Here is a 26,287-nt window from a genome sequence, read left to right on the forward strand (position 1 = left end):
GAGAGGGCTCATCCGCCCTGGGAATCACCGCCATGTGGTCCTCCGCGAGCCGTACGGCTTCCTCCAGCGACGCCGGGCGGTGGCACTGGACCCACTCCGCCGTTTTCCAGGGCAAGCGCTGGACAAACTGCTCCAGTACCACCTGATCGACCAGCTCCTTGACGTCGTGGTCCTCCGCCAACAGCCACCTCCGACAGGCATCACGGAGCTGCTGGGCGAACGCAAACGGGTGGTCGGATTTATCCAGTTTCAAGGCCCGGAAGAGCTGGCGACTTTCTTCCGGACTCCGACCAACCCGTTGCAGGATGGCTCTCCTCAGGTCGGTATAAGCCAGGAGGCTTGCTGCCGGAAGCTGTTGTGCCGCGAGCTGTGCTTCCCCGGACAAGAGAGGGACAAGGCGGGCTGCCCACTGGTCGCGCGGCCAACCCCAAATTTCCGCCGTGCGTTCAAAGAGGTCCAGGAACGCCTCTGGATCATCTGCCGGCCCCATCTTCTGTAGCGAGGGTGGGGGCAGTGTGGCGCGGGTGTCCGGGGTCGCGGCTGCGTCTGGAGCAGCCTCCTGGCTGAGGAGGCTCCGGATGGCCAGCCGGTCTTCTGCTTGAGCCCGCATTATTTCAAAGAACCGGTGATCCTGGTCCTGTTGGAGCTCCACCAGAGCCTGTTGGTATCCCTGATGGAGAGTAGCGAGGGACTGGAGGACTTCCGCCAGCTGGGAGGACTCTATGGGGCGACTCTGCTCCATAACTTGGAAAAAAAGATGTTCCTTCTATTCCCGGGTTTCGGCACCAGTGTGAAGCGGACCAAGGAAGGGACGGAAACAGATGTCAGCTTAAGGGGTAAGCTTTATTATTACAGTTAATTTGCTTGTATCACACACAACTATTCTTTGCTTTGTGTCAGGCTCTCTCCCCATGCTCTGTGGCTGCTGGCTTTTTATCCGCTCTCCTCACGCTACTGCAATTAGAGACAGGTGTTAGACATAATTTAGCTCAGGTGTGAGCGCCCTTACCGCTTTTCTCTCCCGGACGGGAGAATTGACCACGCCCCCGCTGCCACATCAAGTATTACAGGACGCCTTGTAGCATCATGTCATCATTTCCTCTGCATGCTGACATTACATACTCGCAGAAAAATGTGTCTCTCTCTTGTATTCACATACATGTCTCTCTCTCTCTCAGTGTAAATATGAATGTTGATGTATCGCTCACTGACTGCAGCTCTGATGATCTAATGCCTCACTTTACTTGACTTTATGAGGCAACAGCAACCAGCTAACTCTAACCAGATGTTACACACACACACAACACACAAACACGCACACTCACGTGCATGCACACTCACACACACACACACACACACACACACACACACACACACACACACACACACACACACATCACACACACACACATGTTGTGTTTCCATGTTTTATGGGGACTTTCCATAGACATAATGGTTTTTATACTGTACAAACTTTATATTCTATCCCCTAAACCTAACCCTACCCCTAAACCTAACCCTCACAGACAACTTTCTGCATTTTTACATTTTCAAAAAACATAATTTAGTATGATTTATAAGCTGTTTTCCTCATGGGGACCGACAAAATGTCCCCACAAGGTCAAAAATTTCGGGTTTTACTATCCTTATGGGGACATTTGGTCCCCACAAAGTGATAAATACACGCTCACACACACACATGTTGTGTTTCCATGTTTTATGGGGACTTTCCATAGACATAATGGTTTTTATACTGTACAAACTATATATTCTATCCCATGACCCTAACCCTATCCCTAAACCTAACCATTACAGAAAACTTTCTGCATTTTTAGATTTTCAAAAAACATAATTTAGTATGATTTATAAGCTGTTTTCCTCATGGGGGACTGACAAAATGTCCCCACAAGGTCAAAAAGTTCGGGTTTTACTATCCTTATGGGGACATTTGGTCCCCACAAAGTGATAAATACACGCTCACACACACACACACACACACACACACACACACACACACACACACACACACACACACACACACACACACACACACAGTGCTATTGAAATACAGAGCACAAGTGATAAGGATGATTTTATGTATAAAAACATAAAATTTATAGCAGAGAAAATAAAAAGAAAGTAATGAAACTCATTATTCAACAAAACAGTGAAATCTGAAAGTACACTTGTAGTTTAATCGTGATTTTGAAATAACACTTCATTATTCATTAGAAAGAGAGACATTAAGCTGAAATAAAATACAGTTCCCCGTCTGTCGCTCACATCGACGTTGGAGCACATCTCACCAACGAGCGTGCGCAGTTAGTGCTGGTCCCTTTAAAAATTTTCCAGAGGCTCCTGGGGCATATGGCATCCTCCACAATGGGCGCTGCTGGGGTTGATGCATATGAGCTTCATACTGGCTTCAGACTCGAGTCCCGAGACGAGCATGGCGCTGCGGCACGCACAGTGTGATGGTCACCCCCACCTGCCGCCAAACATTCAAACCCTGGACAGACCTCTGCTTTTTGCTGGCAGGAGTGCCCTTGCAGCTGGTGTCCCGACTCGTCCTGGTCACGACCGACGCTTCCAGATCGGGTTGGGGTGCCGTGTACAACAGGCACGCAGGCAACATCAATTGCCTAGAGTTGCTGACTGTTTTCTTTGCCCTGCGGAAGTTTCTCCCATTAGTTCGAGACAAACATGTCATAGTGAGGTCAGACAGCACCACCGCGATTGCGTACATAAATTGACATGGTGGCGTACGCTCCTGCCACATTTCGCGACTCGCCCGTCGTCTCCTACTTTGGAGCCAGCAGCGACTCAAGTCTGGCCCGGTGGAGAATGGAGGCTTCACCCCCAGTCAGTCCGGCTGATTTGGGAACGATTCGGCAAGGCCTGGTAGACCTGTTTGCCTCCCGAGAGACCTCCCACTGCCCGCTCTGGTATGCCCGAACAGAGGCTCCCCTCCGGGCAAATGCGCTAGCACACAGCTGGCCCTCGGGGCTGTGCAAGTACGCATTTCCCCCAGTGAGCCTTCTTGCACAGGTGCTGTGCAATGTCAGGGAGGACGAGGAACAAGTCATCCTAGTGGCTCCCTACTAGTCCACCCGGGCCTGGTTCTCGGACCTCGTACTCCTCGCGACAGCTCCACCCTGGTGAATTCCCCTGAGGAAAGACCTTCTTTCTCAGGGATGGGGCACACTCTGGTACCCGCACCCAGACCTCTGGAACCTCCACGTCTGGCCCTTGGACGGGATGCAGAAGATCTAGCTGGTCTACCACCTGCTGTCGTAGACACGATCAGCCAAGCCAGAGCCCTCTCTACCTGGCAACTTTACACCCTGAAGTGGCGCTTGTTCACGAATTGGTGTTCTTCCCGGGAGGAAGACCCACAGAGTTGCGCAGTTAGGTCAGTGCTCTTATTCCTGTAGGAGAGGCTGGAGCGGAGGCTGTCCCCTTCCACCTTGAAGGTATATGTTGCTGTTATCGTGGCCCACCACAACGCAGTAGACGGCAAGTCTTTGGGCAAGCACAACTTAATTATCAGGTTCCTAAGAGGCGCCCGGAGGTTAAATCCTTCCCGGCCAAGCCTGTTCCCCTTCTGGGATCTCCTTCAAGCCACTAGAATCAGTTGGACTCAGGGCCCTATCTCTAAAGACTGCCCTGCTGATCGCGCTCGCCTCCATCAAGAGGGTCGGGGACCTGCAAGCGTTCTCTGTCAGTGACACTATCCTGAAGTTCTGTCCGGCAGAAACACATGTGATCCTAACACCGCGACCGGGCTACGTGCCCAAGGTTCCTACCATGCCCTTCAGACACCAGGTAGTGAACCTGCAAGCGCTGTCCCGGGAGGAGGCACACCCAGCCCCTTCGTTGCTGTGTCCGGTACGTGCTTTGTGTACCTACTTGGACCGCACACAGAGCTTTAGACGTTCTGAGCAGCTCTTTGTCTGCTTTGGTGGACAGCGGAAAGGGAACGCTGTCTCCAAACAGAGGCTGTCCCACTGGGTGGTGGACACCATTTCATTGCCCTATCACACCCAGGCCGTGCAACACAAGGAGTGTTGCGTCCTTGTGGGCACTGGCCAGAGGCACCTCCCTGGCAGACATATGTAGAGCAGCGGGTTGGGCACTACCTAATACCTTCGCGAGATTTTACACTCTCAGGGTTGAGTCAATATCGTCCCGTGTTTTCTCAGGTCCGAGCCAGTAGAACTCGGTAACACACTGACGGTCTGGCCGGGTGGATCGCTTGCACCTAGCAAGGTAAAACTGTGCGCTTTCTCTCCCAGGAGATCCTGTACATTTGGATCCCTGGGTGACTCCTTCCTAGCCCTGTGGGTCCGCAATTCAGCGGAGGAATTCGACAACCCAATCCATTGCGGGTACTCGAATCTACCCTGTACTGGAATAGGTGCTTCACAGGTCGGGTCCTCTGCGTGGACTCCTCCTGTGTGTATTTTCCACAGTACGGTCCTCTTACGAGTGGACCCGCGTCTCCCTTGGGCAGCTCCAGCTGCCCTCCGGTCGCCGTGCTGTAGCAACTCCCCCCTCCTTGAGGCTTGATCTACCACCACACCATTTTTCCACATGTGACCTGAGTGGCTCATGTGATGTATTTCGCCACTTTTACCTCCCCCTTCCTGGGCAGGTGTGGTCTCCGCAGGGTCTTTTCCCCCTGAAAGAATCGGAAACTGGGTAAGACCATTTCCCACGATGCGTGTAAGGGCCCCAGCCATTTGGGTCTATGGGAGAAACATAGAGAGAAAAGAGGCCCGGCTAGGCTCGGCCCATTCCCAGGTTGGCAAGCATCACCTTGTTCCCCTGTTTAGGGCAACCAGAAGGATTCCGATGACTTTATGTGGCATTGGGTAAGGGTACGTGCAGTCTGACACAACTGGTCAACTTTGCACGTGAAATACTTGCCCGCTCTTGTGTCAGCTGTACACGTACACGTCTCAGCACATGGCGTGATTTAAATTGGACCCCTAGTGTCGCTTCTTCGACACAACGTCGAAGTGAGCGACAGACGGGGAATGTCTAGGTTACGTATGTAACCTCCGTTCCCAATGGAGGGAAGGAGATGTTGTGTCCTCCCGGCCACGTCGCTGAGCCGAGCCACTATGGTGGCAAGACCATTTCCGGCTCCTCAGAAAACTCCTGAATAAACTTGATGTATTTCCCCGTTTTTATACCAGTATGTCCGGGGCGGGGTATGGCCTTTTTCATAGATCAGAGGCATATCCGGTGCTCAAGAAAGACCCCTAGTGTCGCTTCTTCGACACAACATCTCATTCCCTCCATCAGGGAACGGAGGTTACATACTTAACCTAGACGTTATTGTTTGTGAAAGCAATCGTTTCAAGGGGGATTAACCAAATCCAATTAAGTAAAAAATACTGTCAGTGCATTTTTTATAACTTTATACCTTTCCAGTAAACTAGGTTTGGAAAATTTGGAAAACCTTTAACAGCAAGTGTTGTGAAAATCAGTTACAAGATCTCTCCGTAATATTCTTCAAACAGTCCCTCATGCTGTATCAGTGCCAAACACACACTTATCTCCAAACCATTAATAATGTTTCCATTTACATGACCTTACAAGGATGTTAAAAATAAGTCTTAGTAGATTCAACGAAGCCAATGCTGATATTCCTGTATCTCTGAACAGAAATAAAGTCTTCTGTTGCCATTTAAAAGCTGAAATCTAATGCAGTCTGGACGGTTTGTATAAAAATATACCAGCTGACTGACATTACGATTCATCATTATTCCAAAAACAAAAAATTTTTTTTGTCTTCGTAATCATTAATGGAAATATAATAACTTGCACTGCCCCTGAAATGACTTTCCTTCTTGACTGACATCATCAAATCCTCTTATTTTTCATCCACTTAATACATAGAGACACTTTACACCTTTCAATTAATTCTACATGGAGAAACTCAAGTCTCACTCTACGTTTTTTCATGGAACATCCTGTTTCATAGTAAAATGTGCCACATGATGATTTAAATGGATTGTGAACACCGTTTCATGTTCACTTTAAACAAAAAAAGCTTTTGTCTTGCGCTCACTTTAGTTCATGCCACAGACTGTCTGGTGAAGCTGTTATCAGTTAGAGTGAGTGATTAAACATGTTTGTAGTGTTTGATTCACTGTTGACGTTCAGAGTTGTGTGTCAGTAATTCCTCTATTAGCTCTGTGAATATGAGTTCATTCGGCCCACGACCCTTGATTACAAATTGTAATGTGATTACATATCTGTGATAGAATGCTCTAGACCACTTAAGCACACACACACACACACACACACACACGTGTGTGTGTGTGTGTGTGTGTGTGTGTGTGTGTGTGTGTGCATGTGAACTCCAGTGAATTCAGTATTAATGCAGCTCTTGACTGTCTGTTAGAAAGATGAACTTTAAATCTCTCTCATTCTCATGTTTAACTCCTGTGAGATTAATTTCAAGGGTCGCGTGCCAAAATTCAGCAGCAGTAGACTGGTGTAACCTGGATTTCACCTCAATGACTTCATGTTTTTATACATATACACTCTGAGGAGATCATAAACTACAGTGGAATTAATGAACACTCTCTGAACTCTACAGTCAACTCATTACAATGAGCGATCTATGGCCTGATATCATCCAGTGCAACTGATTTTACCATCACACGTTTCTGAAAATTATTTTCATTCTATATGTTTTGAAAGGTTTTGTTTATTTAACTTTTTATTAAGATGAGCATAGCACATAAAGTGTAAAAAATATAATTTTTATGATGGATTTTCATATTTTAAGATTGATAGTGTGAATCTGGGAAAAGGGTATAACATCTGTATAGTACTTAAAAACATTTGAAAAGAAGCATGATAAAATGTCTTGGTTACTGATGTAACCTCTGTTCCCTAATGGAGGGAATGTGACGTTGTGTCGATGTAGTGACACTAGGGGTTCAATCTTGAGAGCCCAATCACCTTTTCTTAAAATAGAAAAGGCCAATGAGAATTGGCGAGTGGAATTTGCATGCCACTCTCCGCCCCCGGACATTGAGTATAAAAGGAGATTGCATGCACCACTCATTCAGATTTATGCTGAGGAGCTGATAGAGAGTCCCGGCCATGTCAGAGGCCGGTTCAGCGCTGCAGCAGGAGGAACACAACGCCTCATTCCCTCCATCAGGGAGTTGCGACATGTGACACGAGCGTACGCCGCCTTGGTTGTTTATGTACGCTACGGTCGCTGTATTGTGGGTCCGGAGTCAATGGCCGAAGCCTCCGCAGGGCCAGCAATACCGCCAGATACTCGAAGCAGTTGATGCTCTGCCAATGGAATCAGGGACCTGTCCAGAGTCCCGAAACTGCCTGCCTATTTTACACGGCGCCCCAGCCCGAGTTTGAGGCATCTGTCATGACCACGATGTGCTAGGGGAACACCTGTCCATAGAAATGGCAGGTCCGACCAAGGGCTGAAAGTCTGACGGCACTGTGGCGTGATGTTCACATGATGGGTGCCATGCTCACTGTAGTCTGTAGCTAGTGCTGAAGCAGTCTCAAATGCATCAACCCGAGGGAGATGACCACTGCCAAGAATGGCATATGTCCCAGGAGCCTCTGAAATTGTTTCAATGGCACCACCTGAAGCCTGAGTAGGTGAGGTGCTGAAGCACAAGATCCCTTTGCGCACACAATAGATCTCGAAAGTGAGCAAGGATTAGCCGGTCATTGAGAATGTGAATACCCTTCTCCCTCAGCGGGGCCATGGCAGCCTTTGCGAACTTGGTAAAGACGTGAGGGGACAGGGACAGACCGATGGGGAGGACCTTGTATTGGTATGCTCGTCCCTCAAAGGCAAACCGAAGAAAGGGCATGTGTCGATGAAGGATTGATACATGAAAGTAGGCAACCTCCTGAAGAGACAGTGAGGGGCTGGAGAGCGCTAACCAGGCCTCCACACTTTGCACTATTGTCACCTAGGGGACGACTGGACTTACTGTGCCTGGGCAGGGTGGTTCATGGCAAGCAAGATCAGGAACCCCACCTGGAAGATAGGGGTGATATGCTGCTCCGCAAGCCCACAATGGTGGCCAGAGACCAGCACACTTACCTTTTTGCTGGCTGTCTCTCTATGGAGAATGAGGGAACAGGAGGTCCTTCAGCTCGCCTGATTGACCAGAAAGACTTACAGCACCTAGCCATCGCGAGTGTGCTGACCCAGGGAATTAGGAAACTGCTGTTTTACTGATCATGTGGGCACCAAGGCCCAGAGGGCACTCAGCATATAGTACTTACCATGCGCTGGCCCATGGGCGATGGTGTTGCTGGAGAGATCACCCAGGTCTCCCAGTCGGAGTCAGTCACCTCATACCAGGGCCGCCTCGAAGCCCTTCCAGGGTTCTTGGGGGCCAGCTTACGGGCAGGTGGAGCCGACTTCCCATGGGAAGTGTTTGTAATGCGGCAGGCGGGTCCTCTCCGCACACATTCATACCATTTTATGTCTTATGTCCTTGAGTCAACATCACAAGCTCATGTCTGAGACCTCTCGCGCACTTTATGAGCACACACAACACAACCGTAAGGGGTCCAGACACCCACAGTGAGGAGGTGTGGGTATTCTCATTCCCTAAGCGCTGAATCAAGCGCAGCATTAAGTGCAGCTTTTGATAAGGGAACGTCTCGGGTTACATTGCTGTAACCCTTGTTCCCCAAAAAAGCGGAATGAGATGCTGCGCTTCATTGCCACACTGAGGATGTCCCAGGACTGCTCTTTAGACAAATACCTGGCGATGCAACTGTGGCGCATCTATTTATAGCCCTGGAACAGGCGCATTCTGGCGATGTCTCCAAAAGAGGCTAAAATTCTAGTCAATTTAAACGTGTTGCACGCATATTCACAGCTGGTCACTCGTAAAGATGTTTCCAAAGAGCTGAATCAAGCGCAGCATCTCGTTCCGCTTTTTCAGGGAACAAGGGTTACAGCAAAGTAACACGAGACATTCTTGCTGAGAAATTCATCCGTCACAATCCCTTGTCGTAAAACAGATTCTGATTGGTTGAGTCTCATTTGAAGCTGTTGTAATAAGAAACACATTCTGCATTGATGTGGCAGCTGTATACAGTCCATAGTTCGTGTAACAAACTACTGTAAATTACTTGTGTAATCCGATTGCAAAATATTTAGTTATGGTAATGTAATTATTTTAAGTCAATAAAGTATGCATTACATTTAAAATAATTGTACTCAGATTACAGTTACTGACTTTTATTTAAGGTCAATACATTTTAAATGCGTTACTTGGCAAGATATTTGTAAAATAATATTTATGTATAATACATTTAAAATCTGAATTCATATGTATGTTTGTTGTGTTTCTGTGACAGCTGAATGTGTGTGACAATGAACAAGGAGGAAATACACATTCATTGGAAAACGGCCACATAAAGACTGCAGATAATTTGGTTGTCAGTTCACCTTTTATTGCTTAATCCTGTTCTGTATACACAGTTCAGTAAAATACAGGTTTGACACAGGCGTTCTTCAACCCAATTAACTCCTGAAAAATTCAGGTAGTGACAATCGCATTTTCAAAAGTTCCACACAGTGTACCAAACTGAACAACTGTTAATGACTTGATCAATGATGTGTGTGAGATGTGTACATCTTCTCCTGGAAGACATCAGCAAATTAAATTTAGCAGTTTATAGTGAATTACTTTATTGAGTAACTTAACAACACTGATGGTGAATAATGAGTAACACATGTCCACATGTCCTCGCCTTGATTCTTTACGCCACATCACAGTCATTCTGTCGGTGTGACACTGAACCTCATCTGAGATGTTGCAGAAATCTTTCTTCCCGCGCTTTTTGATGGCAGATGTGAACTCTATGTCATCTGATGATCTTACACACATCTGCTGCGCACACGCTCACAGCACACAGAGATGCTAATTGTTTCTCTATATTAAGAAATCAGTCTTGTTTGTGTAGAGGACGAGTTTGTTGCACAAGCGTTGTGGATGGATCGGAAAGTGTGTTTGTGTTGCCCTCAACTATACAAACACACTCACAAGAGACTCTCAGATCACTTCCATATGTGTGTGTGTGAGTGTGTGTGTGTGTGTGTGTGTGTGTGTGTGTGTGTGTGTGTGTGTGTGAGTGTGTGTGAGTGTGTGTGTATAAGTGTGTGAGTGTGTGTGAGTGTGTGTGTGTGTGAGTGTTTGAGTGTGTGTGTGTGTGTGTGTGCATGCTTGTGTGTGTGTGTGAGTGTGTGCGTGCGTGTATGTGTATATTTGTGTGTGTGTGCGTGCGTGTAAGTGTCCTTCCGTTTAGAAGTGTGATGGATGTCATAGTAGTTCGACATTCTGAGTTCACTGACTTAAAAACATCCGTCTGTATCCAGTGTCTCACATGAATCTCAGGATATTGTGTGTTTGATGTGTGAACAGTGAGGAATGAATGAGCACTGAAACTAAAGAGAACAAGTCATAAAAACTGTTCTCGCATTTCACCCCAAAATCAAAAAAAAAGAAAAAGGGAATTATATTTTGCTTAAAGAAAATGAAGCCTGTTTCTAGGGGTTTTTTTATGAAATTTGTTTTGCATTGTAACAAAATTTTAAGACTTTAAAATTTAGCACATTGTTGTGCCCCACGTCTCATGACTGTAATGTGAATTAAAAAACTATAACATATTATTGAAATTTTAAAGTAGATATAAATCATAGTAGTGGGCATATTTGTTGTACTGCCTGAATTTATGCTGATTTAAATACTATAAAAACTTAGATAATAAAAAAGATTTCTTTTGATTTTGTGAATTTCACTGTATCTCTGGCCACAAGAAAAGATATTTGGCTTCTTACAGGAAAAATATTTAAAGTTTATGTCATTACTCTCTCACTCAACAGACACTCAGTATCTCTCTCTCTCTCTCTCTCTCTCTCTCTCTCTCTTTTCTCTCTCTCTCGTACATGACTGTATTTTTTAAATGTTAGTTCATTTTTCTTCCTTTGGGTGAATTAATGGCTTTATGTGAAGAAAACCAGAAGGTAATGTTGTAATCCGTAGAAAATCTCATCACACACACACACACACACACACACACACACACACACACACACACACACACACACACACACACACACACACACACACACACACATATGAGTTCATGGTTGGGAGAGGCTCCATATATGGTCATGCTGATGATGTCATGCAGCTCCATATATGGTGGTGCTGATGATGTCATAATGTCTTAGGCGTCTTCAGTCCGTCTGCCTCTCATTGTTGAGTTTCACTGCTGGAATGTTCAGATCAGCCGAATGAACGCTCACCAGGTACAACACACACACACACACACACACACACACACACACACACACACACACACACACACACACACACACATTGAGGTCTGTTATAGTTACACATTTCACTGTAAAGAGACAATCTTTATCTTTAAAGAGAGAGGTGTGTTTGGTGTCAGGGATCTTACATTAAATGTCAGAAGTGTCATGCATGGAAATGTAAGTTATTTCTAATGAATCAAGAGAGAGAAGGTTGATTGAAGTTGCTTTATTGAAGATATGATGTTTCGATTGAAGGCAGAATGTTAAAACTGCTGCTGATGTGAGGTGTGGTGCTGGAACGTCTTTTAGTAAAACTTCACTGTTTGTAAATGAAACTTTCAACAGAGTTTCAGACTTTGTATTACTTGAGATATTTCAGATTCATCAAACTGGGGCCAGAATTTCATGAAACTTGTTGATATGAGTTCAGGTGGAAAAAAATGTTTTTAATTGTAAAACTTTATCGTAAGAAGATGAAATAGTTCAGCTGCATCAAACTCTTTGTGGGTAATCTTGTTTAAACTCGACACAGATTATATAGAGACTTTAGTCAAAATGTCATTAAACTCGTGCTGTGGTCAAACTTTCATTGTAACAAGAATAACTGATGAAAGTGCATGAATATACACATTTATACTGTAGGAGAATATCTTCAGTGTCTTCATTCAGTTTAGCCCACGAAGAAAGTTATGTGTCACATTCTAGTTTATATGAATCATATTCTTATAGCGCTTCAATTTTATGATGCAATAATGTTTATTAGGGTTGAGAGGGAATGAACTTGATTAACATTATAGTGTAGAATGAGATGAATTCAGGAGAATACTGTAATTAACACCGTATTAAAGTACAATCACTTTAACTACACTGTGTACACATTTGAAAATCTATTTCAAGTTATATTTATGAAGATTTGAATCACTGATCGTTGCTTTCCTTGTAATACTGTCAGTGATATTTTCCTAAATGTTTTTCTGACAAATTTTGTTTTACAGGTTAAAGATTTAGTCTAATGTAATTTCAGTGTGATCGTCGTGTCTGTATTCTGAGTCTGCCGTCTGCTGGACACTCACAATAACTGCTCTGAATTATTGTGATATGATTCTGTCTTTTATCCCATTATGATTTACACACACAAGACTGATTCATCTGCAGCGTTTAAAGACAAATTCACAGTTCAGTACGACCACAACACATCCATCTGAGCTCAGAATACGGCACCAAAAATGACATCCAATGTTCAAAACACAAACAGTTCTGGACATTTGAAAGCAGTAGTTCAAACCAGAATATTCCTTTCTATGTATTAGTCGTGTTTTGTACTGCAGTTCGTTTGTCTTGATGTTTGACAAACCCTCATTCATGAGGAACTTTAACTCCTTGTTGCAGGGTTTCCAAGAACATATTAAAGTCTTTTTCCATGGACAGAGTTTTCCATTAAATTTCCTCTGTAAAAATCGATGCCGTTGGGAACATGTGCAAGTGGATCAGACGCTTCGAGGTTAAAACAAAGTCATGTTGAAATCTGAGCAGTGCAGAAGTTTCCTGAAGTCCGGTTGATTTTAACGCTGAATTCAGACCTCAATGATCACATCTCAAACTGTCCTCATCAGTGTTTCATGTTCGGGTTTAGTGTCGTGTCCAGCGGTGTGGTGGAGTTACTAACTAAAATGTGTGATGCTACTATCTCAAATACACATCTCAATAGTTAGCTACAGTTTTTTTGGATTACACACACAGCTTTGATCTACTTCATTTGTCAAAATGTGCAGAATACAAGCATATTTACTCACCTTTTTATTTTTTTACTGTGCCGCATTCAGCAAATATAAGCGAGTATCATTCCAGCCTCTTCTGTAGCACAAATGTTGTTGCCGATATTATCTGTTAAAGCATGCAGAGATTCACAGTAATATTCCCTCTGCTCTCCTTTAGCATACTGTTCACAATGTGCTTTGATTTGAGATGTGCTAATCTTAATCTTGCATATTAATTAGGACAGATAGTATGCAAATTGGAGCAACTGAATACATTTATCGTGGCTTTTTATTTTCTAATTAGCATTTTCAGATCATTAAATATTAAACAGATGTAATGCAATGAGCATAGTTCTCTTGCAGCATGCTTTATTTTACAGCATTCAGACAGCAGATAATGAGCAACTGTATGCGGTTAAACGTTTGGTCTCTTAATGGTGAACCGCAAATGTTTAATGAAGTCACAAAATGGCATTACATGCAGTGAATGAGGCCAAGCTAAAACAGGAACGCTGCAGATTTTCACACCATCTGTAGAGAGAACAGCAGTTTTACTGCTTTATAAATGTGCATTGTGTAATCCAGGAATCCCCTTATTAAGAGGTTTTTTTCCATTTCCCCTCTAACATGCCCGCTGTAGTGCAGATTGGCACAACAATCTGAGACCAGAGGAAACCTGCGCCAGCCACTATGACCCGATTTTCCCCTCAAAATGTGTAGCTCTGGAACACATACTGCCCCACTTTCACTCTGCAATGTTTTATTTACAATGATACCGCAGTTATATATTCTCATACAACATACCCGAGCATGGACAACCCCACATGCCTTTACTTGTTCAGTTCCCTGTTAATATAAACAGTTTAACCCAGAAACCCAAGCATCAACACTGATCATGTATTTTCTTTTTTCCTCCTTGTAAGTGCTTTTTGCAATTCAAATCAGAGTGTCAGCTACTGTTATGTGTAGTTCTTTTACCTAAAGGCATTATTGAATTGCGTTAAACAAACGTTGCAATTCTGCTACACTGGGTTAAACCAGCCTATGGTGGTTTGCTGGTCTGAGTTGGTTTAAAGGAATAGTTCACCCAAGAATAAAACATTCTTAAAATCATTTACTCACCCTCATCTTGTTCCAAACCGGTTTGACTTTATTTCTTCAATGGAACACATAAGGAGGCAAAACGTTAACCTCAGTCACCATTTCCCTTTTTTCCATGCAATAAAGCTGAATGGTGACTAAGACTGTCATTCTGCCTATCATCACCTTTTGTTGGGTCTCAGCCTGACCAGCTAACAAGTTCCCAAAACCTTGGCTGGTCTAAGCTGGTTTTGCTTTTGTTGTTGTTGTTAAACAGGGCTAACAGGTACAGGCTTTTACTTTAGGCTAAAATAAAACACTTTTAAAAAAGCATCTGTTTTTAAACAGTTTTTAACAGAAGTTTAAAAAAAAATTTAATCTTGCATTTTAGGACAACTGGTAAGCAAATTGGAATGATTGGGCACACCTATTCAATGCCATTTCAGCCAACAATTTTAATTCAAACAATGACAACAAAAATATTTTAAGCTTTAAACAAAATCTGTATATTTCATTTTAACAAGCTTTCCTTCTATTCTTCTCTGTTGCCAGATTGAAACTGCTCATTGATCACAAAAAGGCATACCAGGAGAGAAAGGAAGAAGAGAACTGTCAAACAGTGACAAATCTCAAGGACGAGTTAACCAAGTTGAAGTCCTTTGCCCTGCTGGTTGTAGATGAACAGCAGCATCTCACAGAGCAGCTCAATCAACAGACAACACGAGTCCAGGAGCTCCAGAACACTGTCACTCAAACCCAAGAGGAGCTGAGCTCCACCCACATCCATCTGCAAGCAGAGGGGAGTAAAGTTCTGCATCTGGAGGAGGAGTTACGAAACCAGACCTACCATTTCCACCAAGAGCAGGATACCATGATGGCCAAACTGACCAGTGAAGATACCCAAAACAGGCAGCTGAGACAGAAACTCTCTGCGCTCAGCCGACAGTTAGATGAGCTGGAAGAAACCACCAAGACCTTGCACAGAGCTGAGGAGGAACTGCAGGATCTACGAGACAAAATGAGCCGGGGTGAGTGTGGAAACTCCAGTCTGGTGTCAGAAGTGGAGAAGTTGAGGAAACGAGTGCTGGAAATGGAGGGAAAGGATGAGGAGCTGATCAAGATGGAGGATATTTGCAGGGAGCTGAACAGGAAGCTGGACAAAGAGTCGATTCAGAGCCGCAGCTTAAAAGCAGAAGTGGATAAGCTGAATCACAGAATCCTGGAGCTGGAGAAACTGGAGGACGCCTTTGGGAAGAGCAGACAAGAGTGCAGTTCACTGAAGAGCAACCTGGAGAAAGAGCGGACCATGACCAAACACATGTCCAATGAACTAGATGTGCTCAGAGTCAGGATCAAAGAGCTTGAAGCTGCTGAAGTTAATCTGGAGAAAACAGAGCTGACACTGAAAGAAGATCTGAAAAAGCTGAAAACTCTGACTGTCATGCTCGTGGACGAGAGGAAAGCTATGGCAGAAAAACTAAAGCTGATGGAGGACAAGGTACAAAACGGCTCTGGCAAACTGCAAGCAGAACAAGACATGGTCAGCACTGTCACTGAAAAGCTGATTGAAGAAAGCAAGAAAGCTTTAAGATCGAAGGCTGAACTTGAGGAGAAGATGTGTACAGCCACTAGAGAGAGGGATGAGCTCAAAGCAAAGCTGAAAACAGAAGAAGAGAAAAACAGTGACCTTCAGTCCAAAGTTAGCATGATGAAGAAGAGACTTCTGTCGCTTGAGGCTGTCGAGAGGGATTTCTTGAGGAACAAGTCCAAAGTGGAGCACATGAAGTCTCCAGTTCCTTACCGCTACCAACAGGAAGACAACAGAGTGAACGATTTGGCCCAGGAAGTGGAGTGCCTCAGGAGGAAGCTGAAGGAGAAGAAGATGGCGGAGGGTGATCTTCTGAAGACGGAGGACGAGTTTGAATCACTGGAAAAGAGATATTCCAATGAGCAAGAACGGGCGAAAATCCTCATGGAGGAACTGGAGATGTCCAGGAAGGAACTGTCCAAGTACCAGCTGGCTGAGAAAGAAGAATCCAACCAAGAGCACATCCTGTACAAGCGTATGAAAGAGGAAGAGGCCAAATCCAGTCATCTGACCCGAGAGGTAGAAGCCTTGAAAGAGAAGATCCATGACTATATGGGCACAGAGGAGTCCATCTGCCACTTGAAAACAGACCACTCAACCCTACAGAGAAGACTCACCCAGCAAGATGTTCGCAACAAAGAGTTGGCCAGAGAAATGGAGACCCTCACTCAAGAGCTGGAGAGATACCGGCGTTTCAGTAAAAGCCTTCGGCCGGGCATGAATGGAAGACGTTTCTCAGATCTCCTGATCTCCACAAAGGAGGTGCAGACAGACCCAACAGACAATCTGCTCCCAAACTACAAGAGTCTTCCACCACTGGAATGTGCTCTGGTCAATGGCAAGTTGTATGTGGAGAGCGATCCAGAGGATGAAGAAAATTGCAATGAGATAAACCTCACAAAATGCAGTCCATCGATCATTAACGATGTCAACAATCTTAACAACAATATGAGACGAGTTAGAGGACCTTTCCTGAAAGCTAGAGACACAATTCACCCAATGAGTAGCAAGATACAAGCAAGGCAGAATGGCAGTCATGACCAGCAAGGGGACATGGTCCTTACGAACAGTCCAGGTCAACCTATCCATATCAAAGTGTCCCCTGACCACAGCCACAACACGGCCACTCTTGAGATCACCAGTCCCACCACAGAGAATGCCCAGTCCTACACAAGTACAGCAGTCATCCCGACAAGTGGCGCCTCTCCGAAACAGCGAATTACAATCTTGCAGAATTCAATTTCGCCTTCAAACAAGACCAAGAGATCGCCTCCTCCAGAGAGTCCAAGGGGCCAGAGCACACCCAATCGCTCCATGTCACCACTCACCCGAACGCACACTTCTGACTCCTGTGGGTCTGTCAGCCCGGACCGAGCCTTGTCGCCCATTCAGATTGTGTCTGTGACCACTGGAACCCCTGACAGAGTCGAGCCGGTGGAGCTTGTTGGAGGTCACACTGTGTTCCGTGTGAGCCCCGAAAGACAGAACAGCTGGCAACTGCAGAGGTCCAACAGTTCAGGTCCAAACATCATCACCACTGATGACAATAAAATCCACATTCACTTAGGGAGTCCCTACATTCAAGCCGTGAATACTGGAGACAAAATCATCAGCCCCTATTATTCTCTTGGGCAGGAGCAACGGACTCCGGTAATAACCAATGGCACTACTGCCAAAATCACAAGCAGTATCATGATCAAACCCACAGCCACTCCAATGTCACGACCCGCACAAATTACAGTAAGTAATATCTGTGACTGACCCAGATTTGCCCATAATTAGTGATTGTAGAATAGAGTACCCGCCCTCCCCAATCTCATCAACCCACGACCTTTGATCCTTTGCAACTCCACACCCTCAGATATCTGTCGACCTTGACTGCAGTAGTGGCTAACCATGTTGAATGTATTTTTTTCTATTGATTTGTTTGTTTTTGTTTGATTAATAGTGAATTGATTATGTGCATGATATGTAAACAAGCACTTGTGCATTTTCACTAACTTTCAGTGCGCTTACTGTTTTTGCTAACAATAGCAAATAATTCTGTACCCTAAAAATGAATGTCACATTGATTGATGTACAATTACATTTATTTTTGGTTTATATGTCATTTTCCACTCCCATTTTATGTTGGATTTGTCTTTTTTGATTATTAAAATGAGGCAATGTTATCAGAAGCTTTATTGTTTTCTTAAATATTTGAGTGAGTTTACATATTACATAGTGAGATAAACATGCATAGACATACAAATGCTTGACATTCATGATGTATGGTGCATGATATACTTTGAGCCTTTCATAAGACATAGAAAGACTTCTTAAAGGGACAGTTCACCTACAAATACATTCTTTCATTCATTCATCATTTAATCTTTATCCTTACAATGAATGCAGTGAATGGTGACTGAGGCTGCATTCTGCCGGTCTGTTCCACAGGCAAAAGAAAGACTGTGATATGAGGGAGAGAAAACAATGACAGATTTTCATTATTGTGTGAACTATTCCATTAGGACGCTAAAAGAATATGTTTAGTTACTAATAAGACACAGAAAAAGATGATGTCTCTCCTCCCAACAAAAAGAAATTTCTTGCTCAATTTCTGCAATCTTACAATACGTTATATAACGTAAATGACCTAAATCAAGTAATTTAGTGAACAGAACATGAGGTGATAAGAGAATGATAATTGTTCTGCATGGATAAGTTCATTGACTGATGTCATAGTTACTGCTGCAGTCCAAAACACTGAAAGAATGACAGTTTTGTGTAATGATATAATGGAAAATCAGAAAGTTACAGCATTAATGTGATGAGTTTACATGCGCTGGTGAAAAAGATGAAAACTTCTTTAATGCAATGTAGTATTTTAAATAAACTCCTGTCAAACACACACAGTTATTGTATGAAACAGGAAGTTTTCGGTAAGGAAGGAGCTCACACACACACACACACACACACAGAACACAAGTGAGTGAGTGGTCAAGGACTCTATCAAGCGTTAAATGGATTCAGTCTGGAGTGTTTGGAGAACAGCTGTGAATCAGACGTGATGCTCCTCTGCCTGATGGTGAATCACTCTCACGTTCGGCTCGGGTTGAAGACCTCTATTTCTTGTGTAGAATAATCCAATAGTGATTTTGGTATTCTAATAGCGGCACATTGAACGGTTAACCGAATGTTGAATATCTGTGTACATCCCTCGTTCACACAGGCTGAACGGGAGAAAAACACATGAAATCCAAACAGGGGCAGATCTAGCATGCAGACTATGAGCGGTGACATCACCAAAGTGCCCATGTGTAGTTCTCGTGGATTAAGGTAACAAGCTTCATTGCAACAAGTAATAGTTCATTCATTGGATTCACTATTAAATAATTCAAAACTGCCCTTCAACAGGAACCACATAGTAACCATTTTGATACTGATTTGCCAACATTAAAACAAATAAAAGTCAAATAAAAGTTGCATAACAATAAAAGTATTGATCTCCAGAGTACCAAAACATTGTCTATTAAACATCAACATATTCTGTTCCTGTTATGTTCCCGTGTTGTTTGCCCTGTGCTCTCTGTCTCACTAGTCACGTTTATGTCACGTTTGCTTGTTGTCTGCTCCGTGTTTTCCGTTTCACCCGTCACCGATCCCGTTCCATGTCACGTTTTCCCTGTTGTCCGCCCTGAGTCTCACTGTCCGTGTGTGAAACTGCACTTCCCACAATTCCCGGATCACACTCCCAGCCCTGATCACTGTGTTATTGTCTGCACCTGTCTGTTATTTTGTCATTACCTTGTCTGTTTATTTAAACCCCGCTCTCTCCCCTTCCCTTTGTCAGTCGTTATCGTTTCATGTTCGTGTTTATGCCCGTGTGTGCTTCATTCGTGTTTGTGTTGCCATCTTCACTCGTGTTTGTTCTAGTTAACCCTGCCCTTCGTGGATGTTTGTCAACTTGTGTTCACCAGTGCGTTATTTTGTGTTTGAGTTTACTTTTCCCATTGTGGACTTTTCATTTGTTCCAGTGTTTGTGTTTTAGTTGTTAATAAACCGCATTTAGATCCGAATTCCCTGTCTGCCTTCTCCTGATTTCCACACAGTCATTACAGTTCCTTAACTTCAGATTATCTGGACTAAACGTCACCACATTACAGGCCGTGTCGATTTATTTTGTTAAGTGTACCCACGGATGGAGAGCGCGTGCTTATCCCATGTTATTCTAATGAAGTCCTGTAGGCTTGTCATCTTGTAACAGCTGGAATAATCCATTTGAGAGGAAACATTAACACAAACTTAGTCCTAAATCAAAATAAACAGTTCAGAAAATTGTACCGCTGCAAAACTCATGAATATTAATTATGTACGCACAGTAAAATTCTTTTAAGTTACCTGTTTTGATCAGCAGTCATTCTTAAAGGGATAGTTCACCCCAAAATGGAAATTCTCTCATTATTTACTTTGTGAGATCTCAGGTGTGTTTGACTTTGTTTCATCAGCAGAACACATTTGAAGAAACAGTCAACTATCTCAGTTCAGCTGGTCCTTAAAATGCAAGTGAATGGAGATTTCTCTTTTGAAGCTCCAAAAATCCCAGACAGTCAGCATAAACATCATCCATACGACTCCAGCGGTTACATTAATGTCTTCTAAAGCGATACGATCACTTTTGGTGTGAAAAATATCAATATTGATGTACTTTTTAACTATAAATCATACTTAGTGTGGCATTTGCCACTTGATTCCACCCCGGATGATCCGCCCCTGAAACCAAACTACATTTGTAGGTGGTTTGAAAATCGATTTTTGTTCATGCGTATCAGTCAGCACAGTCTTATGAGAATTGGAAAATTATAGGAGACTTGTACACCAAGCAACACATACACAACAGGGCATTTTTCATTACTCTCATGATCCGGTTTAGGGTCTGAGTAAGGTTACACTTCATTGTCAGGTTCACCTTTGCCTTGACACACATTTAATTACAATGAAGAAACGAAACATTGGGGACTACAGGGAATAGGGCTTAGAGAACACCCATCTCTAAATGACAGGAGCAACAAAGTGTGCATATCACACCTCTCCCCTTTTTACACTGTTGTCTGTGACGAATGTGTTCATTTGACATTCATGAAAGAGAGAATCAATGGGAAACATCCACTGCTAAACTCTGATGCATGGGGACCCTACACGAGTTTGCATTGTTACAATGACAACTAATGTGGACTCGCAATTAAAAGCGAGTGCAGTCTGAACAGAAAAGAAGCCGAATGGGCCAAATGTAACTTGCAGCTGGAAATGTCACTGTAAAAAATCTGATTTTTCCTGCATTGAACAGACACGGTATGTGCATGTGTTTTCTCCTCCATTACGACTGATTGTGTTGCTTTCATAACTAAACACAGTTATACGGTCACTTGCATTTATTTATTTGTATTTATCACTGTTTATCAGAAAGATCTGAGACACCAGCTCTGATCTACATATCAGGTAATCATTAATAATGCAAATCATCTTGGTGGCCATAAAACCAGCAAACCAGTTTAGGCTGAAAAAACAGTGAAACTAGACTAAGATGGTTATTCAGGCTGGTCTGGTTTGCTGGTTTTGGCGGGTTTGGGCACTTGTCAGCTGGTCATGCTGGGAGTTAAACTGGAAGATCTTAGACAGGCTGTGAAACCGGCTTAATCCGGTTTAGACCAGCAACACATCTTAGACTGGGTTCAGTTATTCAGTTGAGCAGGTAATGGTTAATGTGATCATGAGAAACTCCTCTAGCAGGACTGTGAAATGCAGAACATGATCCAAATCCCAAACAGACCAAGAGTTTGGTTTCCATGGTGACAGCAGCTGGCATACAGGAAGTGTTTGTGACTCCAGAGGGAGGACACGTTTACTTAATGCTCATTGTGTGTTCATGCCGTCTGACTCGTCCTGATGAATCTGCACACACACAGTTCACAGATCAGTAATAAAGCGCTTATAATGTCAGAGATGCTACAGAAATTGAAAACAGCACAAAATTATTTATGAACATATTCTATTAAAAATTGCATTTTATGCAATGACAATATATTTTTTAAATATATATTTTATTGGAGAATTCAGTTTTTACACAAACCTACAGCCAATCATAAAGATATTTCTTTTAAAATGTAAATCGTTTATATTTTAATTATTTGAAATACTATTTCCAATATAAAAAAACACATTAACACCAAAACTTTGCCATGACAAAATGTTGAAATTAAAAAATAAATAGATAAAAAATTTGATTAAATATGAAAGAAAATAAATAGCACTTTCTATTTACACACTTTACAATCTTTTGTGTTGCTGTAATGGTAAGGTCATGCAGCAGGACCCGGGTTCAATTCCTCCTTTTGTCCCAGTTTTCCACATAATGTTTCCTGTCTCCATTCTGAATATTTCCTTTAATACTACGCATTATAATAAATGAAAATAAATGTGAAGGTTAATTGTCTCGGAGTGATTTGGTCACAGCAACAGTCGGAGAGTTGAGAGAAATACTTGATCAGTTTATAGTGACAGTTCTTCCAAAAATCAGAATTCTCTCATCATTTATTCCCCCATATGTCATCCCAGTTTCTTTCTTCTGCAGAACACAAATGAAGATCTTTTTTTATATTTCAGCTCTGTAGGTCCATACAATGCACATTTTTACTATAAATCTCCACCTTTAAACAGCATCAACCAGTAGGGAGCTGGATGTGAAAGTGAAAGTGGAGATTTATAGTAAAAAAAGGACTTAAATATTGATCTGTTTCTCACTCACACATATCATATCATTGATTTTTGAGGAAGTCATGAGAGTCTGATATTCTCATTGAACATTCATAATTGTTCTGTATTTTTCAAACATAACATCCACCCGTTCACACACTGACAGAAATAACGGGTCGGGTGAGGAAGAAGATTGTTGACTAATGAAAGGAGGCCAGAAACAAATGTACTTTGGTTCTGAGAATAAAATAATGAATAAATAAATACGTCACAATTCCAAAATGGAAAAGAGTGTTTCATAGAAAGGTCCTGCAGCCAGTGGTTGGGTCTGATGTTGGAGAACTGAATCACTGGATTCTCCTCAGTAGAAATGGATTTGCAGATGTGCAGCAGTAACTGTGACACGCTGACATGCTTTGTAAACTCTTGTGTGATGACATCACTGTCTGGCAGAGTCCTGCGAGCGTTTGTGCCGACTGTGCAGTAATCAGATCCGTCACACAAACCTCAGGAGACATTCACACTTCACTGCAGAAACACTCTGTGTGCGCTCCACTCACAAACGGACAAAGGCTACAATGTTTCAGCTTATTTACTGACCCATCACTAAATCAGACTGCCAATGATTAAGACATTTTAGGCGAAATTGAATTAAAATACAATATATATATATATATATATTCTTCAGATGACAAGATCCATTCACAAGCAGTCTGATGAGGGCATGTGAGGTGTGTGATGCAGCATAAATAGCATCCTGTTATTATAGAGCCAGGGTGATACTTATCAAGGCTACTTTCCATCCTGAGTGAAATAATTCAACCCAGAAGTCTTTACCATTTTCTGGTGCAGGGATATGGGATTTGTTACTTGGTTGCTAGGGTAACCACATCTGGTTGCTAGGCAGTTACCAAGGTGGTACTCAAAAGGCTCCTTGCCATACTGAGTGAAATAATTCAACCAGAAAGTCTCTATGACATTCTGATCCTGAGATAATCATCTTAGTTGTTTTTAATGGCTGTCAAAGGGTTTTGGTTGCTAGGGTGCTCTATATGGTTGCTAGGGCATGGCTTAGTAGTTTCCATGCTGGTACTTGAAGACTGAATGCTCACCCAATTCAAACAAGCCAACTCTCATGTCTGTAGGACATTCTGATCAGGTGATATCCATCTAAGCCATTTTGAATGGCAGTCAGTGGGTTCTGGTTGCTAGTGTGACACCCTGTATGTATAGTCACAGGAATAATTCTATTTTTCTTTATGTATTTGATTTATTTTATTGTGTTTATGATATTGTTTCAATTACTGTTATTGTGCTGGATTTGTGGTGAGTAATACACTCAGTGGACAGTAGGGGGAGACAGTGTGCTGATCGGAGATTATCTGAGTAACTTTGAGTCGCGGAGAAGAAGCCGCCATTACAAGAGCGACTCGTTACTGATAATAGCACAACTTTGTCTCATTGTTTTACCAAACAGGTGGGTGAAATCAATCACCATGGACATAAAAACATGAAACAATATATGTTGATACCGTGTGTATACGGTTTTAAGAGGGTTTTATACATTTCCTGAGTAAAGTAAAGATGTTTAATAGAGACGGTGTTGTGTTTATGAAAATTACGTTTCATTCGCGGACGTGCCGCGTTAGGCCTGGTATTAGTATTATCTAAGCTAAATGGATAGAGGCTCCAGAACACTGTTACCCAAATGAAATGTGATGTTTATAGCGTTTATAGCTTTATAATTGTGTTTATAGTATAAAAAGCGATGTATTAAGCAATCGCCATGGGTTATAAGACTGAAGTATATATGTAGATACATACATATGTAACGTTAATTTTTGAATATTATATATAATTTTTGCATACTATTATATAGGTTACTGCTGATATTTGGTTGTTCTAATTATCTTTTGATTGAGTATATCTACGGTATTGTAATTAAGTTTAAATGGTTCGCTCAACTATTTAGGTATACAGTATTTAGTAGGATACATTTGCACAGACAACAGAGACTGTAATACATGGTGATGTATGTTTTACGGGAAAGAGTATTGAGTTATTTGAGAAAAATACTACCTGAGTATAAGAAGAAAGACACTTATAAGAGTGATATAACATGTTTATTGGTGTTTTGTTTGAGTGAGTCACATGTAAGGTGACACAAGATATTGTGATTTAATTATACAAAAGATATACTAATAATCTTTGAATTATTGTAATAAAGCGATTACAAGAGCGCCTCGTTACTGATAACAGCACAACTTTGTCTGTCTCATTGTTTTACCAAACAGAATTCATTCACTGCAGCAACGCCAGTCGGACGGCGGGCGTGCTACACTAGGATGCACTAAATGATAGACAGACAGACAGACAGACATATATATAGACAGATATGACAGAGAGATGGAGGGAAAAGGATGAATAGAAAGAAACAGATAGAGATAGAAATATTGTATTGACAAGGCAATATTGTAAATACAGTTATTTAAACCCATTATACAGTTTATTGTTATTCTAACCCATCCCGTTATACTGAAATGCCACTGTATTTATTTTATAAATAGTATGCAGTGTGTACTAAGCACTGAGTTAGTGTTCTCCATTGGGTCTGAGAGCACCTTCCTGTGTTCATTCAGCACCACACACCTCTCCTTGCATTTATGGAAATTGTAGAGATGTTTGTAATATGATGAATAATCCTGCATAATTAATATGCGTTGCTCAAAAATACACTAGAACCAACTCAATGTCCTCCTGTGTCAGCAGAGCTCGGCTCGAAACTGATCAAGTCTATATTTGTCCCATCACAGACTCCTCTGGAATCATTCCGACGCTCTGGACCCACCAGAATTCCCAAACCCAAATCAAAAGGATCAAACAGTGCCGTCCAAACCCCCCTGAAATCTGGGAAATGTGTGTCCAACATGATGAGCCGAACGACTCAGTCATGAGCTCAGCAGTTTGTGTTGTTGGATGTTTATTTGTGGTGCTGTAATGACATTTCTTATCCAGTTCAAACACACTGTGATCAAACTCTATAAATCATGACCTTTTATTTTTATGGTGCTGTTTTTATTTCTCCAAGGCTAAACATAATTATAGCACATCGTTGTCTTATTACATTGATAATAATATGTTGCGTAGATTCCCTCTAACACATCAATGTGATTAATAACTGATATTAGAGCAATAATGCACTATTGCAATATTTGCTTTTTGCTGTATGAAATCTAGATGCCAATAAAAGGTTTTTATATAATGCATATCAGACTGAAATCATTTGATATTTGGGTTCATTGGCATATGATTATTGGTATTATTACATGATATTAACAATCACCTTGCAAGTGCACAGATTCATTATACAGATATTGTAAATGTTACCATAAAAACTGACTTGTGAAATCTTGCTATAAATAAATATAATGTCACATACAGCAGAAGGATTGAACTCAATCAGTCAATCCACACAAGACGTCTTAGGCTAGTTTTATTAACATGTATTAACTGTGGTTTCAAACACGATTCTCAGCGACTGAAGAGAAGAATAATACTTACATCATGTATGAAAATCACAATTTAAGATACAAAACACCACAAAATGTTCATGTTCATGGATTGCACCAGTGTCAGAAATGAAGTTTTACATGAAGGGGCAATATTTGCCCCCTGGATTTGATTCATTAAGAGGACATTATTTGCCCCCAAAGGTTTTTTTACAGGGTCACTTCTGCACTTCGTTGTAGTTTACTGGCAGACGCTGGTGTAGAATTG

General features: G+C 42.4%; 1 protein-coding gene across 4 annotated transcripts in view; it reads left to right on the forward strand.

The window, feature by feature from the left end:
- Positions 1 to 25,750, forward strand: part of LOC127633031 (filamin A-interacting protein 1-like) — a 39,095-nt gene extending 13,345 nt beyond the window's left edge. Inside the window, exons 4-5 of one of the 4 annotated variants that reach the window (XM_052111891.1) lie at positions 14,743 to 17,518; positions 25,324 to 25,750. In XM_052111891.1, coding sequence (XP_051967851.1) covers positions 14,743 to 17,518; positions 25,324 to 25,464 — 2,917 coding nt within the window. In that variant the 3' untranslated portion in view covers positions 25,465 to 25,750. Of the gene's footprint in view, positions 1 to 11,266; positions 11,342 to 14,742; positions 17,970 to 23,900; positions 23,988 to 25,323 lie in introns of those variants that run through there. The other 3 variants (XR_007969160.1, XR_007969161.1, XM_052111890.1) reach the window with 3 other exon arrangements.
- Positions 25,751 to 26,287: the final 537 nt, after the last annotated feature.

Source organism: Xyrauchen texanus, chromosome 39 (genome assembly GCF_025860055.1).
Source record: "Xyrauchen texanus isolate HMW12.3.18 chromosome 39, RBS_HiC_50CHRs, whole genome shotgun sequence".
In the NCBI taxonomy this organism is placed as follows: Eukaryota; Metazoa; Chordata; class Actinopteri; order Cypriniformes; family Catostomidae; genus Xyrauchen; species Xyrauchen texanus.